Source organism: Rhinopithecus bieti, unplaced genomic scaffold (genome assembly GCF_001698545.2).
Source record: "Rhinopithecus bieti isolate Rb0 unplaced genomic scaffold, ASM169854v2 scaffold_70525, whole genome shotgun sequence".
Taxonomy (NCBI): Eukaryota; Metazoa; Chordata; class Mammalia; order Primates; family Cercopithecidae; genus Rhinopithecus; species Rhinopithecus bieti.
The window spans coordinates 62,710-79,994 of NW_016826090.1; the positions used below are offsets into that span (position 1 = coordinate 62,710).

The 17,285-nt window shown below is 46.2% G+C and overlaps 1 protein-coding gene across 1 annotated transcript in view; it reads left to right on the forward strand.

Annotated features, from left to right (window-relative positions):
- Positions 1–17,285, forward strand: part of LOC108522834 (probable palmitoyltransferase ZDHHC14) — a gene marked incomplete at its 5' end in the record, with an annotated part of 95,347 nt that overhangs the window by 35,622 nt on the left and 42,440 nt on the right. Inside the window, 2 exons of the mRNA XM_017863275.1 lie at positions 10,437–10,574; positions 14,804–14,852. Of these exons, the coding sequence (XP_017718764.1) occupies positions 10,437–10,574; positions 14,804–14,852 (187 nt within the window). The remainder of the gene's footprint in view (positions 1–10,436; positions 10,575–14,803; positions 14,853–17,285) is intronic.

The window sequence follows — 17,285 nt, forward strand, 5'->3', positions numbered from 1 at the left end:
ATGCTTTTTATAAGGGTTGGGCTGCCTGGCTTTAAAACTTGACTTGGCCCATGGTAGCTTCTCCATAAATGTTGACTGAAGCAGATTTTTATAATATTTGTTTTTGATAAAAAGTGTCTTAGTACCTTTTAAGAGCAAAGATTTATGATAGCCTTTTGTGTTACCTGCTATTTTTGAGCAATCCATGACATTCTTTCAATAGTATAAATCCGGCAGCCTTGAGGGTAAGGTTTTACATGTACCAAAATTTCCAGTTTTCATCCCTAATATATTTGTATACCCTCAGCTTATCTAACTCCCCATGAATGGTTTGTCAAACTAATCACTAACACTTATGATCAAAGACTATGTGGGCATTCAATTCCTATTCTATCATACTAAAGTTAATGAGGCAAAATTCAGGTAAGTATGGCTTCAGGGGACTGGGTGTGGTGGTGCATGCCTGTAATTCCAGTACTTTGGGAGACCAAGGCAGGTGGATTGCTTGAGGTCAGGAGTTCAAGACCAGCCTGACCAACATGGTGAAACCCCATCTTTATTAAAAATACAAAAATTAGCCAGGCATGGGGGCAGGTGCCTATAATCCCAGCTACTCAGGAGGCTGAGTAAGGAGAATTGCTTGAACCGGGGAGGAAGAGGTTGCAGTGAGCCGAGATTGTACCACTGCACTCCAGCCTGGGTGACAAAGTAAGACTCCGATTTGAAAACAAAAAACAACAACAAAATTATATATATATATATATGGCTGGGCATGGTATTGCATTCCTGTAATTCCAGCTACTCGGGAGACTGAGGCAAGAGAATCGCTTGAAACCAGGAGTCAGAGGTTGCAATGAGCCAAGAATGCACCACTGTACTCCAGCCTGGACGGCAGAGTGAGACTCACCTCAAAACAAAACAAAACAGAATTTAAACAAACCCAAAAAAGATGAGGAAATAGAAAGGTGTAAAATTGCCTATTTGGGGAGCTGAAGGGAACTCTGTTGTCTACTAGTCAAGCTCCGTCATTTCATGCCCACAGAGACTTAGCCACCTGCCAGATGGTGGCAAGACCAAGGCAGGAGCCAGTGAGACCTGGGTGGGGAGGGGAGGAACACCTTAGAGTCAGCCACTTCGCTGTCCAAGGTTTTTACATTGTAGCATAAAGGTCACAGCAGTGCTGCATTTTACTAATTGGTTTTACACTGAAATGTTTTAGTTTTAGGGTTTTTTTTTTTTTTTTTTTTTTTTTAACAAATGGAGCTAAATGATGTAGCATCTTAATTTATAAGACACTGGCAAGGACTCAAAACCAGAAGAATTCATGTAGATACCAATAAAACAGAGTCTTTGTGCATTAAATTTTCCAGCTCAAAGGCATCTTAGAGCTTATCAAATTGAACATTTTACCTGTGAAGAAATTTAGTCCCTGTGCTGAAGTGCTATAATAATACTTTAAGGACACAGAATTAGTTAATATGATTTCTTGATTGTGTTTCTTCATACAATTAAGCAGATAGGACTTATTTTTACAAAAGGAGCTGAGAAGACAGGGTGGGGGAAGAAACCATACCTGATACATTGCTTTACCCAAGAGAACCCTCGTAGTCCATTTTCTGTTGCTATAATTGAATACCTGAGGCTATGTAATGTACAAAGAAAAGGGATTTATTTCTTAGGGTTCTGGAGGCTGGAAAGTCCAAGATTGAGGGAATGCATCTGATGAGGGCCTTCTTGCTGACGGGGACACTGCAGAGTCTCAAGGTGGCCCAAGGCATCACATATGGCGTGGGGTCTGGGCATGCTGGCTCAGGTCTCCCTTCCTCCTCTTAGGAAGCCACGAAGGCCGCACCCTGATGACCTCAGCTGCCCCTAATTACCTCTCAAATACCATTGTCAGATTTCTTATCCTCTTTTTTTTTTTTTTTTTTTTGACACGGAGTCTCGTTCTGTCGCCAGGGCTGGAGTGCAGTGGCAAGATCCCGGCTCACTGCAAGCTCCACCTCCCAGGTTCACGCCATTCTCCTGCCTCAGCCTCCCAAGTAGCTAGGACTACAGGCGCCCGCCACCTTGCCCAGCTAGTTTTTTGTATTTTTTCAGTAGAGACGGGGTTTCACCATGTTAGCCAGGATGGTCTCGATTTCTTGACGTCGTGATCCGCCCGTCTCGGCCTCCCAAAGTAATGGTATTACAGACTTGAGCCACCGCGCCCAGCCTCTTATCCTCTTAATACAGTTACAATGTGGATTACGTTTCAATGTGAGTTTCACAGGGGGCAAATATTCAAACCCTAGCACCCCCCAATCTCCACAATCTGAACAATAATGTTTGCCAAGCAGCTTTATCAAATCCACGTCTCTATAAGAAGTTTCTGCTTCTTCCAACATTCACTTTGCTGAGGATGAGGCCACCTTGACTTGGTTGAGGGTGGATCTCTCCACACATGGGCGGGTTCTTTTCCTGGGCTGCGGAGTCCCAAGGGACCCTGGACACAAAGGCCAGGCCTGGTGTGGCAGGTCCCATTGTGTCCCCATTCCTGCTGCCATGCTGGGCCTTGGGTACCCATCACCCGATCAGCTTGAGTGTCTGCTCCAGCAGGGATGCTTTGGGTCCTCGGGGCACTCTGGCACAGCAACCAGCAGAGAATTGAAGGGGGAGGCAGTCACAGGTGGTGGCTCAGGGTGCAAATAACACGTGGGTTCCAATACTGACTCCTCCATCTGCAGTTTTCTTACCTGTAAAATGGGAATAATAACATTGAGTTCATCCGGTTTCATGAGAATTAAATGACACAGTCCATGTAAAATTCTTAGCACAATGCCCAACACAAAGCAAGGTCAGGTAGAAAGATTATATAAAAACAGGGGTAGGTGGAGCAAGGCAGGTGAGGTTGCTTTTCAGAACTCTCCTGAGTCATCGGACACAGTAGCAAAGCTATTGTAACTTAGATCTTACCAAAAGACCTAGAGCCGAATGAATCATTTAGAGTCTAAGGAAGGGCTTGGTCCTCTAACCCTTCAACTAGTTTAATATTTAAATATATTCCTATTGCATAATTTTATGAATTATGTGGTGACCATAGAGGCCGGATACAGTATGTTCCACTGGATCTCAACATTTGTCTTTCTAAACAACAAATAGAATGTACCTCATAAGGCAAAATTTTTCTAATTTTGGAGGTAAAAAAGCCCTACGTTTAAAGAAAAGTAATTTTCTACTTCAGACCTTTAAAAACATGTGACTTAATTTAAATGTGATTAACATTTAAATTAGAAATTTAAACTTCAATTGCACATTTCCATCTATTTTCCACCAGATTCTCAAGACGCTCTTGGGGAACGAGGCTGAGATTCTTATTCCCCACATCCTGACCAAGCTGAGCCACCGTCTGCCAAGAGCCTGTGACCGCTGCATGGAGAATGCAGAATCCTGGCTCTGGGTCCCCTCTCCATTGCCCATGCCTGGCCGCAGGACATAATTTTTATTGAACTCTGGATCCACTCTTGAGGGCCTGTGTTAGAACCCAACTTCTGGGAGAGTTCAAATTCTTAACATTTCTTGCCAAACATTTCATTCCCATCTCCAGCAGCCTTCAAATACAACTTTTGCAAATACTTTCCCCTCAATATTTCAGCGGATTTTTTGGTCCCTGTCCTAGTGTAATAATTCTCTGCTTCTCCGTATTTTTAAGGCCCCTTTTTCATATTTGATCTCTTTCAGAAATTAAATCTTCCTCTAATCTGAGGAAAGGTGCAGCTGACTAAGCTCAGGATGGGGCCAGTGTCCTGACCGTTCTCACTGATTTCCTCCACTGTCAGATATGGAGTATAGTACCTACCCCCAGGACTGCTGTCAAGTTAAATGAAATGGTGCTTCCAGCAGATACTCAGTAACTGGTAGCTTTCCTTAATCATTAATAATATTGTTTTAGGCTGAGTGTGGTGGCTCACACCTGTAATCCTATCACTTTGGGAGGCTGAGGCAGGTGGATCACCTGAGGTCAGGAGTTCGAGACCAGCCTGGCCAACATGGCAAAATCCTGTCTCCACTAAAAATATCAAAAACAAAACAAAACAAAAAACCAGATATGGTGGTGGGCATGCCTATAGTCCCAGCTACTCGGGAGGCTGAGGCAGGAGATACTGCTTGAACCCAGGAGGCAGAGGCTGCAATGAGTCGAGATTGTGCCATTGCACTCCAGCCTGGGCAACAGAACAAGCCTCCATCTCAAAATATAAATAAATAAATTAAATAAAATTGTTTTCATCATTATTTAGAGTTTTAGGTTCACAAAATAGGACCATAGCTCTTTTACCTGAACTATGTTCCCACTGGTCACTTTAGTGGAACCTTCTTTGTCCACTTAGGATCTGAGGGCAGGTGACTTGCATTCCACTGTAGCCTCTGAGGCTCTCACTGGTACACCATGGAGCTTGAGTAAAACCACCCCTGCCTCCCACCATCTCTCTCCTCCCACTCTTTCTGCATGAGCTGATCCAGGCCAACTGTTGTCAGTTCTTAGCACCTAGTCAGTATCTCCCAGCCCTCAACCTTCTCAGTATGTATTCAGAAGTCCTGGACCCCTGTTTTGTCTTATGCTTGGCATGTCCAGAATCTCATGTTTTGCTCACATTTGTCAATGTCTTCACCTGGCAACCTGGAGCAGTGATCGCTCATAGACCTACTAAACAAGATTGAAAACATTTCTGCCTTTACTTAATCCATAGTTACTGGGTGTCTACTGCATGCCAGGCACATAGGTGCCAGGGCTCTGAGGGTGACTAGAAATGATTCCTCCCCTCTGGGAACCAGCTGGATGAAAGAGGAGAGCAGGTCCACAGGTCACTGCGGGCAGCTCGGTGCCACCAGAGGCATGGCCAGGATCCTCAGGCTAGCTAACTCAGTCTTGTTATTTTCTAGAACCTTCCAGATTTTCCAGCCATCCCCCACCCTCAGTATTCCATTCACCAGCTGGCTCTTAGGGAGTAGCTCCTTATCTTTTGATATGGTTGTGCCTTGTGTCCCAACCCAAATCTCATCCTTAATTGTAGTTCCCATAATCCCCACGTGTGGTGGGAGGACCCAGTGGGAGGTGATTGAATCATGGGGGCAGTTTCCCCCATGCTATTCTCGTGATAGTGAGTGAGTTCTCGTGAGATCTGATGGTTTTACAAGGGACTTCCCCCTTCACTCACCTCTCATTCTTCTCTCTCCTGCTGCCTTGTGAAGAAGGACGTGTTTGTGTCCCATTCCACCATGATTATAAGTTTCCAGAGGCCTCCCCAGCCCTGCGGAACTGTGAATCAATTAAACCTCTTTCCTTTATAAATTACCCAGTCTCAGGTATGCCCTTATAGCAGCATGAGAACAGACTAATACATCTTTTTTTTTTTTTTGAGACAGAGTCTCACTGTGTTGCCCAGGCTAGAGTGCAGTGCAGTGGCAGTATCTCAACTCACTGCAGCTTGCAGCTTCCACCTCCCAGGTTCAAGTAATTCTCCTGCCTCAGCCTCCTGAGTAGCTGGGACTATATGCACACACCACCACACCCAGCTAATTTTTGTATTTTTAGTAGAGACGGGGTTTCACCATGTTGGCCAGGATAGTCTCGATCTCCTGACCTCGTGATCTGCCTGCCTCAGCCTCCCAAAGTGCTGGGATTGCAGGCATGAGCCACTGTGCCCAGACCTAATACATCTTTTAAAATGAATTCTCCAGAGATACTGTGGTATAGAGACCACTGCCTTCTGGCAGGACCCAAACTTTAGAATCAAGGAATGTGGCAGCAACTTCAAAGTGTTTGTTAAAGAACTTCCCATCACATGCGCCCCTAACCCTGCCACCTCTGGCACACAGGACAGCCATTCAGTTTTTCCACACAGAAGGTATAGAAATAATACTCTAAGTTTGGCTGTGTGGAGCTTCTCAGATGTGCTCACTTGGGCCCCGGGGAGCTATGTCATGTGTTGGTTGCAGTCCCTTGCTCTCTTCCCAGCTCAGCTTGTGCCTAATTCTTGCCAACTTTCTATCCTGGATACTGAATGACACTAGCCTCCCCACTGGAAGGTATAACTCTGACAGCTCTTTAGCTTCCGCTCCTCTGAGCGCATTCAGAGCTGGAGGCAGGAGGGTGGCTCTTCCACCAGGACAGGGTGGGCCACCATGTGAGGTCTCACTGCTTTTCCATGGCCTGTTCTCATCCTTGACCCGAAAAGTAAGAATGCTGTCTGCTGCCAACAATGGCAATCCAGCTGACTGACATGGAAGCTAAATTAGGAGTTCATTCCTTGGATCTGAGGAGTATTTTTGCATCTGAAAATTGTGTCCTCACCAAATAACACAAGGAACTCTTTGAAGTCATGGTGTCCTATGTTGTGGCTGTTTCTTCTTAGTATTCCAAGCACCTGATACAGTACTGGGTACATGGAAAATACTCAGTAAAGGCAGTGTAGCATTTAATGAACAGGAGCTCAAGTTGGGAGACAAAGAGAGCCGGGCCCCCATCCCAGCTTTGCGATACATGAATTGTGTGACCTTGGGCAATGCACTTACTCCTGCAGATTTCCTTTTGATAGGATGAGAGTGTATTCAGTTACTTGACAAATATGTGTTAGGCTTAGAGTAGGGTTTGCAGACAAGCACAAGTGTAAAACAAATGTAAGGATGTCTTTTTGTGCTGCTATAACAGAGTACTACAGACTGGGTAATTTATAAAGAAAAGAGATTTAGTCTCTTACAGGTCTGGAGGCTGGGAAGTCCACAGCCACGGGGCCTACATCTGGGAAGAGTCTTCTTGCTGTGTCCTCCCATGGCAGAAGGCGGGAGGGCAAGTGAGTGTGAGAGGCGGAGGGGGATCATTCCTTTATCAGGAGCCTGCTCCCATAGTAACAGCGTTAATCCTAAGCCATTCATAAGAGCAGAGCCCTCATGACCTCATCCCCTCTTCAATGCCCCACGTCTCAACACTGTTGCACTGGGGACTAAGTTTCCAACACACGAACTTCGGGGGACACATTTAGACCATAGCAGATTCTTTCAGATGAAGCCAGGGTCCAGCTGATTGGACTTGCCCATGGGTTGGATGTCAGGGTGAGAGAAAGAGCAGGGTCAGGAACGATGCCTGGGGTTCTGAGCTGAGCAACTGGTCAGATAGTCTGAAGAGGCACGTGTTTGGGGAGGGAGGACAGGATGTCCTCTCTGGGACAAGTCAAGTTTGAGGGCCAGTCAGGCTGTTCAGTAGGAGTCTGTTGCTGAAGGTGAGAGGCCGCCATTCTGGAGTCATCAGTGTAGAGTGGCATGTGAACCTTGGGATGAAAAGGGATTGCCAGTGAGAGAAAAAGACAGTCCATGGAAAAGAGACCCTGGGTACAACTGATCATCAGATGTTGGGCAGAGAGGAAAGCACAGACAGGGAGGTGGGGAGAGCACGCAGGCTCGAGGTGCAAGAGTGTGGGGTGGGGGTTAGACGGGTGAGACCACCGGCCCGAGGACTCTGACGCTTCCTAACTCCTTGGAGGCACCCACTGAGCCTCTCAGACTCATTACCACCATAAACTCAACAAACACAACAGAGGACATGAAAAATATTCAGTAGGATAATTTCTCAGTGAGCCTAGATTTTTAGTGGGATTCCTGCCACTAAAATCCCAGAAAAGTTTGCCAGAAAAGTTTTCAATACAAGTTTCTAGACAGGAACTGCTTTTAGCTCAGGGCTACTGGAGAGGCAGGAGTTCACACCCATCTCTAAGACGGCACTGGTTTCCCAAGAAGCTCCCAGACTCCACGAGCAACTGTCTCGTCGGCGTCATCTGTCACTTTCACTTCGGTAGTTACTCTGCCTCCATCGGGAAAGCACAGTGTCACAGCTTAGCTGTTATTAAACTTTCTAAGCTAAAAATACGACTGACTCCTATGGTAGAAATGGTCTGTAGTGTGCTACAAGACCTTCATGCTGGTCCCTGGTGTTAACGATGCCTCCCAGGCCCTACGTCCTTCTTTGCTGGTAGACAATTTTCACTTCAGTTAAGAGGCTCAAACCCACCACATGCGGGACTGAGAGATCAGCTTTCCTAGAGTGAGTAGGAGATTCCAACCCAGCATGTGCTTTTGTGCCCCCAGCTTTCACTCTCATGCCCATTTTCTTTAGTCATACATTGAGAAGAAAAGTGGTTTCTCCAAATGACAGCCTCCAGGTCTTAGGGAATTCTGACTGATTCAGATTCTTTTCTCTGTGTGCACGTCGTCACATAGATAGACCTCTCATTATACAGACTGTGTAGATCAGTAACTTGGGGAAACGAGGTTGGTTTGTTGTTAATATTTAAATACTTAATTTTTTTTTAGAGCTGTTTTACGTTCACAGCAAAATGGAGAGGCAGGTCCAGAGAGTTCCCATCCACCCCTCCCCTCCACATGCACAGCCTCCCCCATTATCAACATCTCCCATCATAGTGGATAAATATGTCGGGATTGATGAACGTGCATTGATACATCATTATCATCCAACGTCCACAGTTTAGGGTTCGCTATAGGTGTGGTACATTCTGTGGCTTTGGGCAAACATATGATTGTATGTTTCTGTCATTCCAGTATCACACAGAATATTTCCCTGGCCCCGGGAATTCTCTGTGATACACCTGATATACCTGCGTAGCCCTCCCCAGCCCCAAGGAGGTTGTTTTTGTGCAGGGTTTGCTTTCCCAGCCATGGGGGGCCAGCAACACATGTTAACATGTAACTCACATGGGTAGGCTCATACAAATTGTTTTCACTGAATGTCAGCATCTTTTTTTTTTTTTGAGACGGAGTCTTGCTCTGTCGCCCAGACTGGATTGCAGTGGCCGGATCTCAGCTCACTGCAAGCTCCGCCTCCCGGGTTCACGCCATTCTCCTGCCTCAGCCTCCAGAGTAGCTGGGACTACAGGCGCCCGCCACCTCGCCCGGCTAGTTTTTTGTATTTTTTTAGTAGAGACGAGGATTCACCATGTTAGCCAGGATGGTCTCAATCTCCTGACCTCATGATCCGCCTGTCTCGGCCTCCCAAAGTGCTGGGATTACAGGCTTGAGCCACCGCGCCCTGCCAAGTGTCAGCATCTTATAGGTCATCAGCTTATCACCAGGTCAGGGAGCTCTGAAATCTCTCCTCAAGTCCTCTGCTCAGATTGGCTGTTTCTTGTTACTGCCACTTGCAGACAGCAATGATTCTCTTGCGGTTCCTCTGCCACCACTGTCATTCAGGTGTCCTCATGCCCTTTTAAAGAAACAAGTTTGCATTTGACCAAAAACACAAGATGACCGATTTATGATACATGACTGGAAAGTCATGAAACTAACTACCTTGCCTAACTTTATAATGTTTTAGTTATGTGGTCACACCTCATATAGCACTCCCAGTATGTTTTCAAGCACATAGAGATAGATGAAATATGAAAACTGGATACAAGTTCAGCTTAGAAAAGAGCCAGAGGAGAAAGCTAAGTCATATGCCCAGCGGTGTCCTCCCCAGCCGCCACAGGCAGTCTTGTATGAGCGGGTGTGTTAGGATGGTGTTCTTAATAGAAGATCAGCTGAGGAGTCAAGAGAAGCTCTTTGCCATTACTTGCAAGGGGAAGAACAAATCTTAAATGCATTACAGACTTTGTGTGCAGATGTGCAGGTGAGAGGCCTTGCATCTGCACTTAGGGTACCATGGGTAATCAAGTAATGATGTCCATATCGGACCCTCTCTCATTTACAAAGTGCGAGAGGCAGCCCGTATGATAAGAAAATGGGAGCAGCTCTCAAAGGCCTGACCTCAAGTTCTAGTTCCTCTGCTTCTGAGCTGAATGGCCCGGTGCAGGCAGTCTCCCATCTCTCTAAGCCTCAGTTTGCCCATCTGTAAAATAGGGTAACACCATCATTTTCTTCATAGGAATGTTTTGAGGCTAAATGTATTAATAAATGTGATTGATATCTGCTGAACAGTTGTAACTGAGGACAAAGGATTGTCCCTCTGTCCTGTCCCAGGCCCCTTGTGGCCTCTCTTTATGGCCATTTACTATGCAAAGAAGGTCACTTGATTGACATCCAACCCCAGCCCAGAACTTACCATCAGGCGACGTTGGTTCCCTCTTAAGGGAAGATTGTTTAGTGAACCGAAGAGGTTTCTTTTACCAAAAAGATAAATCTTTACTTTCCAAAAGAAATGAGATTTGCCCTCCTATTTCTTTAAGTTGCCACTTAAGAAGAATGCATACGCTTTGTTTTTTCAAAACAGCTGCGTACTGTTGAAAGAATGATGATGTCCTTGAACTGTCTTGGTGTGAAGCATTTCTTTAAGTAGTTAATTTGGAAATATGCAGAATAATATCATTGTCTTATATTATCAGAGTATTGGGTGGGAGGGGCGGGGCTCCTGCAAGTAAAAAGACATTTTATTAATTGATTTCCACTTTTTTTTTTTCTGCCTCTCATTTCAGAACGGTTTGATCACCACTGTCCCTGGGTAGGCAACTGTGTGGGGAAAAGAAACTACAGATTTTTTTATATGTTTATTTTATCTCTGTCTTTTCTGACAGTCTTTATATTTGCATTCGTTATCACCCACGTCATTCTTCGTAAGTATGCTGGCGAAATCAGATTACGTATGTAACCATTTGCCTGACTTTGGTTTTCCGATTTGATTTTGATTTAATATTTTGATCATTTCGGGCTCTCTCTTTCCCTTTCTTTCTCCCTTTCCTCCCCTCCTCACTTCTAGCCTGCCTCGCTTTTGTTTCTCACCCTCCTCCATCCCTCCTCTGTCCCCTGTCATTCCCCACTCCCCACCCCATCTTTCACAGCATTTTCCGGGGTTCACACCTGGGCCAGGCTGCGCTTTCACCAACAATACCTCCTCCTCGATACGCACGTCCCTATTTCAACCTCAGTGACCTCACTTTTTCTCCTGCTAACGGGTCCCCTGGAAGACTCATCCCCACATTTTGCACAAGGGACAATGTGCTGCAGTGATGACCATTGAAGAGCAGGTTTTCTTCCTTCATGTGATACCACCTTATGCAGGAACAGTCACCAGTCACCCTCCCTAGAAAATATGTCTGGGAAGAAAGACTAGGTTTTCTTGCACACAAGTCTATATATGTTAAAAACATACATTTGACAAGATGTTTAAGTATCTGCTAGAACATGAGCTAACTACCCCTGACATATAAAGGAAGCAACTTTGATTAAAAATTAGATTTGGAAATCAGTGATTTTAGTATCGATTTGCCTAAGCAAGTGGCATTTTTTCATTTCCTATTCTGAGGGTTGTAACTTTGAATTTCCTTTGTCTCTTGGTCATTCACTTTCCTACAATAGAAAGTGATGAGAAGGAAGTGAATTTGCATTGAGTTATAAATTTAGGCCTTTGAACTTCCATTACAGTACGAACCACAACATTAAGCACTAGCCTTGCCTCTTGTCTGCATTCCTGAAGCGTAACCCCTCATTAGCAAGTCCGTAGCTTCTTTCTGGAATGTTTCCGTAAGTATCTGCACAGAGGCTTCAGGCCGAAGTGCTCAAACCACAAATGGCATGGGCTGGGCTCAGGCTCATGTTAGGAGCACATCTTCCTCCATTTCTCTTCTGGTGGGTTCCTATGGGGGTGGGGAAGTGTGTGGGAGGAAATGTTTTGCATTCATTCTTTTTGAATATTAGTCAAATTGGGCCGTTAAATGGACCATCCCAAATTTTCATAGGTACTTTCAATCCTAGTTCCCATTCTTTCTGGGTATATCTTTCATCCAAATGTGACACAAATGTGTAATATGTGCTTGAGAGCCATAGCTTGGTGGACTCACAAGAGGAGAATGGACTCCCGCCTTTTCCACACCAGCTGGGCAGGATGCAGACAGGGGCATCCTCTGGCTCTATTTTCGCAGTCCTCAAAATGGCAAAAATGTGGCTAGGGTCCTATCTGTGCATTAATAGACAAAAGAAGCAGAGAGAACGCCTAGGGCTTTATATGTTATTTTCAAAGAAGCAGTTGTTTGACACAACTAGGGAAGAAATACGAACCGATCCTCCAGCACACACGTGACACTGAAAGGCAGTGTTTAGACATTTTATTTTATTTTGAGATAAAGTGTCGCTCTGTTGCCCCAGGTGGAGTGCAGTGGCGGGATCTCGGCTCACTGCAGCCCCCGCCTCCCAGGTTCAAACAGCTCTCCTGCCTCAAGTAGCTGGGATTACAGGCGTGGGCCACAGTGCCTGGCTAATTTTGTATTTTAGTAGAGAGGGGGTTTCACCATCTTGGCCAGGCTGGTCTCGAACTCCTGACCTCCGGTGATCTGCCTGCTTCGGCCTCCCAAAGAGCTGCGATTACAGGCGTGAGCCACCCCACCAGGCCTAGACATTGTATTTTTATATCACATTTAACAACCTCAAGATGCTTTTGTGTATATTATGGGATTGTATTCATGGCCTTCTCCCTACATTGTGGATATCAAGGGCCTAGCATGTGGATGTCACGTGCTTAGTCATATACATAAACTCAGGGAACACACACATGCATGCTCATGGCCTCACTCACACGTACTCACACCCTTACACACCCACACTCACACACTAGCCACACTCACACATATATACTCACCCATATATATACACATACACACTCTTACACACCCACACTCACACACATAACCTTACCCACACTCACACATACCCTTACACACACATACCCTTACACACCCACCCACACTCACACACCCTTACCCCCACACACACTAGCCACATTCACACTCATATATACTCACCAATAAGCTCACACACGCATACTCTTACACACACCCTTACACATCCACATTCACACACACACTCATACCCTTACAGCCACTCACACACACCCTTACACACCCACATTCACACGCACCCTTACACACCCACACCCATACCCTTACACACCCACACTCACACACATGCCCTTACCCACACACTCACACATACCCTTACACACTCACACACACCCTTACACACCCACACTCACCCACATACCCTTACACACCCACACTCACACACACCCCCTTTTACACCCACACTCACACTCTAGCCATACCCACACTCATATATACTCGCCAGTATGCTCACACACTCTTGCACTCACACACTGTTGTGCTCACTCACACTCATGCTGTTGCACACACACATGCTCACACACACTCACGTTGAAATCTGCACGTGCCACCACACTCAGGTTGTGATGTGTATTTCACTTTCAGCTTCTCTAAGGTTTTACTCATCCTGGCTCCACCAAACTGGATTTTACTATTGTCTATGCTTAAATATTGCAAAACTGCATCTCTTCTTCTACACAAAAGTATTAAGAGTTTACCTGCCTGTAAGTTAATGGAATATTCTGGGCAAAAGAAAATAAAACTTTTCCTTTTCCCTTGTTCGACACCCCGTCCTCAGTGACCCCCACGATACGACCCCACCACCCTATCTGGCTTGGCATGTGACGCTTTGGGAAGGGCACGGGGTTTACATGGCTCCTGTTACCCCCCAAGCCTCAGAAAACATTGGCACAGGCAGAGAGGATAACTGTCATCTGAGTCTCTCTGTGGGATCCTGGGCTCTTAGAGAAAGGACTGGACAGGGAGTGGCGGGTGAGATTTCTGTGGCCTCCAAGATTCCTGGGAAGGCCAAGTCTGGATTTCCTTGGAGAGGAAGGAGGGTTTAGGCAAGCCACATAATTAGGGTGCAGTAGAGAAAGAGAAATCATTTCTTTTGGTCCCTCATCTGCCTCAGGGCTGCGTTTCCTCCACGTGGCCGCACAGGCACTTGCATCTGTGCCCTTCGGGGCTGGCAGAGATGGAGGAGGAAGCCTTAAGCACCGTCTCTCCTGATCAGCGCTCCACGCAGCTCCTCTCCACAGCCTCTCCCACCCCCTGTGTCCCACTACTCAGACACATGGGCTGTGGGCACAGAGGGAAAGGGACCTTGGGAAGAACAAGCCACTCTTCACCCTCCCAAGTGGTCGCCCATAGTGGGGCACATGGGGACGCGGTGGCCACTCACCCCCTGCCACTAAGTCCCACAGTGCAGCTACGCCCGCGGTCAGATGCCACAGGGACACCATAGCACCCGTCTGTTGTGTCATTTCCTTGCTGCACGAGGGCCGGATGGTGTCCCCGGAGGCTCATTGGCTTCCCACAGCACAGAGGGACCTGGCACTGCTACCCCAAGATGGGATTGTTAAAACTACCTCTTTTTTTATTTTTAAAAGTATGATGTCAATGCATAAAATAAAAATTGCTTTCTGTCAGATGCTTCTTTATTCAAGCCCCTAAAGAAATGTTTTCTTGCCTAAGACAGCTCATATTAAAATGTCCAAAACCCAAAAGAAGTCTAATAAATTTCAGCTTTATGGCTTTGTTTACTCTGGGTGTAGAAAAAGAAATCTTTTATATGTAGCCTAGTTTCCAGAACTTCCAGGGTCAAAAGTTAACAAATTTGGGGAAAACAGAAGAGAAAAGATAGCATGCAGTATTCTGTTTTCCTATTAAAATGAGGAAAACAAAGGAGTCATCAGAACTGTAATTTATGGGAAAGTGTGCAGACATCCATCTGCTTTTATTGAAAAAATACCCTGCAGATGTTGGGCCTAATTATGAATCCTCCCTTTTCTTGGTGAAAAACTTCAGTGGCGTCTCAATCTCTGATCAGTAAACTGGGTGTCGTAGCACTTACAAAATAGAATTATTTCATTGCTCTTTAGCCATCTATTATTTTTATGTAGATGAGAGTGCATTCAGCATGAAGGCTGTTTATGTCTGAATACTAAATGTTGGTTTCATTCCCACAGGTTCACAGCAAACAGGATTCCTAAATGCCCTTAAGGACAGTCCTGCAAGATATCCTTTGTGATGGTTCTGTTTTCACGATGCTAATGTGTTGAGTATCTGGCTGACCTTCTATGCGCACACCTCCTCATCTTCTGCCCTGGCCTTGCTTCTCATGTATCTTATTCCAAAGAACTCCCCCAGATTCACTGGCAGGAGCACTAGCTTCTGAATACTTCCATCCCTGAGTGACTCAGCCTGTTTAATTCGAGGGCTTGGAAGCCAAGTATGAATTCTTACCCACCCCCAGAAATCAGGATGGATTTGTGTTCAGTCAGGTTGGTTTGGGGAGAAGTAGGGCTGGGAGCTGCAACTGATCTCATTTTGATTGGCAGGTGGTCCACACAGAACATGTGGGGATGCCCACGTGTGGGTTGCGTCCTGCTATGCGGTCACCAAGTGAGAGTCTTCAGACCCTTCTGTATTGATTCTGTTGGGGGTTACAGTTTGCCATTCGGATCACTATATTATTTCCAGGAACAGAACACCCTTTTATAACCCTGAATAGATTGAAGATGGTCAGTCTCGAGTCGTTTGGATTAATGAGGATGGTTTCCCATCCTCCCAAGCATAAATATGGGGATGCACCATAGTATTTTGAATCTTGAAAGAAAAGTGTGTGCCCATTAAGTGCTTGAATGAGGTCCCATCCCTTCCAGAGGCCCCAGGCTTTATACAGATGGGACCCCCTGACCTGGCTCGTCAGGGACTCAGTTCTCTTTCTTCCTCATATCATCAGGTAGACTGGACTTGAACTTCTCATTACTCTTCAGAGTAATTTTTGTCTTTAGGTAGGGAATTCCTCATTTTTGTTTGTTTTGTTTTGTTTTGTTTTGTTTGAGACCAAGTCTCACCCCATCACCCACTCAGGCTGGAGTGCAGTGACACGATCTCGCTCACTACAACCTCGACCTCCCAAGGTATGTGCCACCATGCCTGGCTAATTTTTGTATTTTTAGTAGAGACGGGGTTTCACCATGTTGGCCAGGCTGGTTTCAAACTGCTGACTTCAAGTGATCTGCCCGCCTGGGCCTCCCCATTTGCCGGGATTATAGGCATCAACCACCACGCCCAGGGAGGTAGAGAATTCTTAAAGAACAAAGAACTTTAATATGACTTATGTATGCATCATGTTCTTCTGAAAGCCAACCTGCCATGTCACTGAGAACTGGTATGTGTGTTTGAGCAGGGGAGATATTTCAATAGATCTAAAAACAAATGTGGTCCTATAAATATATATATATATTTCCTTAATAGACAGTATCTCTTTTTCCAGTACCTCTGTGTTTGTGGGCAGCATAGGATGATGGTTACAGGTCCACATTCTATTGTCAACTAATACTTTTTAAACTCAGATCGGTATTGTGGATGGGGCCTGGGACATAAGGAAGGTATACAAAGGAGACTTGGAGAATAAATTGAACAGATAGGTCCTATCTTCTGTTAATGATTTGGGAAGAAGTTGACTGAAAGGAAAGGTGACCCAGGGAATGAATGAAATCTTCAAAACCTGTGCTATTAGGATCAGGTTCAGCAAGAAATGTCCTCCTCCGTTCCTCTCCCCAACTCTACCAGGGGCAACATCCCCCCACTGTCACCTCTCTGTGCCCTTCTGTTTTCAGGGAACATTGCTTCCACAAAGCTCATAGCCAAGTTGCCTCTCCCTTCCTAAAGAAAAGGCTTGCCTGAGTCTTACAAGGAACCATTTGTGTCATGAAAGCATGCTGGTCACATTAAGTTTTATAAATGTGCCTCAGAACTGGCACTGGGGCCCGGGCTGTCAGCTGGAAGTTTTTCTGAAGCCTCACATATGTGGCAGCTTCAGCCAACTCCCCGCAATTCTGTCCTGGCACCGGTGCCTCCCTGAGACCCTGTGCGTGTGCAGGAGGCCTGGTGCATGTTTCAGACACAAACATCCGTGACGGGAGTGCCTCTCGGCTGGGAGGGGGAAGCTCTTCCTCGCTGCTGAGAAAGGCCGACCTCAAAGCCTGGTCATTCCAGCTGCCTTGTGTCCGGCCCGCTGGTGACCTTCTGCTCCATGCGTGTTCCCTGGCCACCACCCTTCAGGTGGAGAGTAGAGGGGCTGTGTGTGGAGTGGCCTTGTTGCTGCCTGGTCCTTTTTTCTTCCCCCCCCTCCCCGAAACGGAGTCTCACTCTGTCGCCCAGGCTGGAGTGCAGTGGCATAATCTCGGCTCACTGCAACCTCTGCCTCCTGGGTTCAAGCGATTCTCCTGCCTCAGCCTCCTGAGTAGCTGGGACTACAGGTGCCCGCCACCTCGCCCGGCTAATTTTTGTATTTTAAGTAGAGATGGGGTTTCACCATGTTGGTCAGGCTGGTCTTGAACTCCTGACCTCGTGATCTGCCCGCCTCAGCCTCCCAAAGTGTTGGGATTACAGGCATGAGCCACTGTGCCTGGCCACTGCCTGGTCTTTATCAGAACTCCT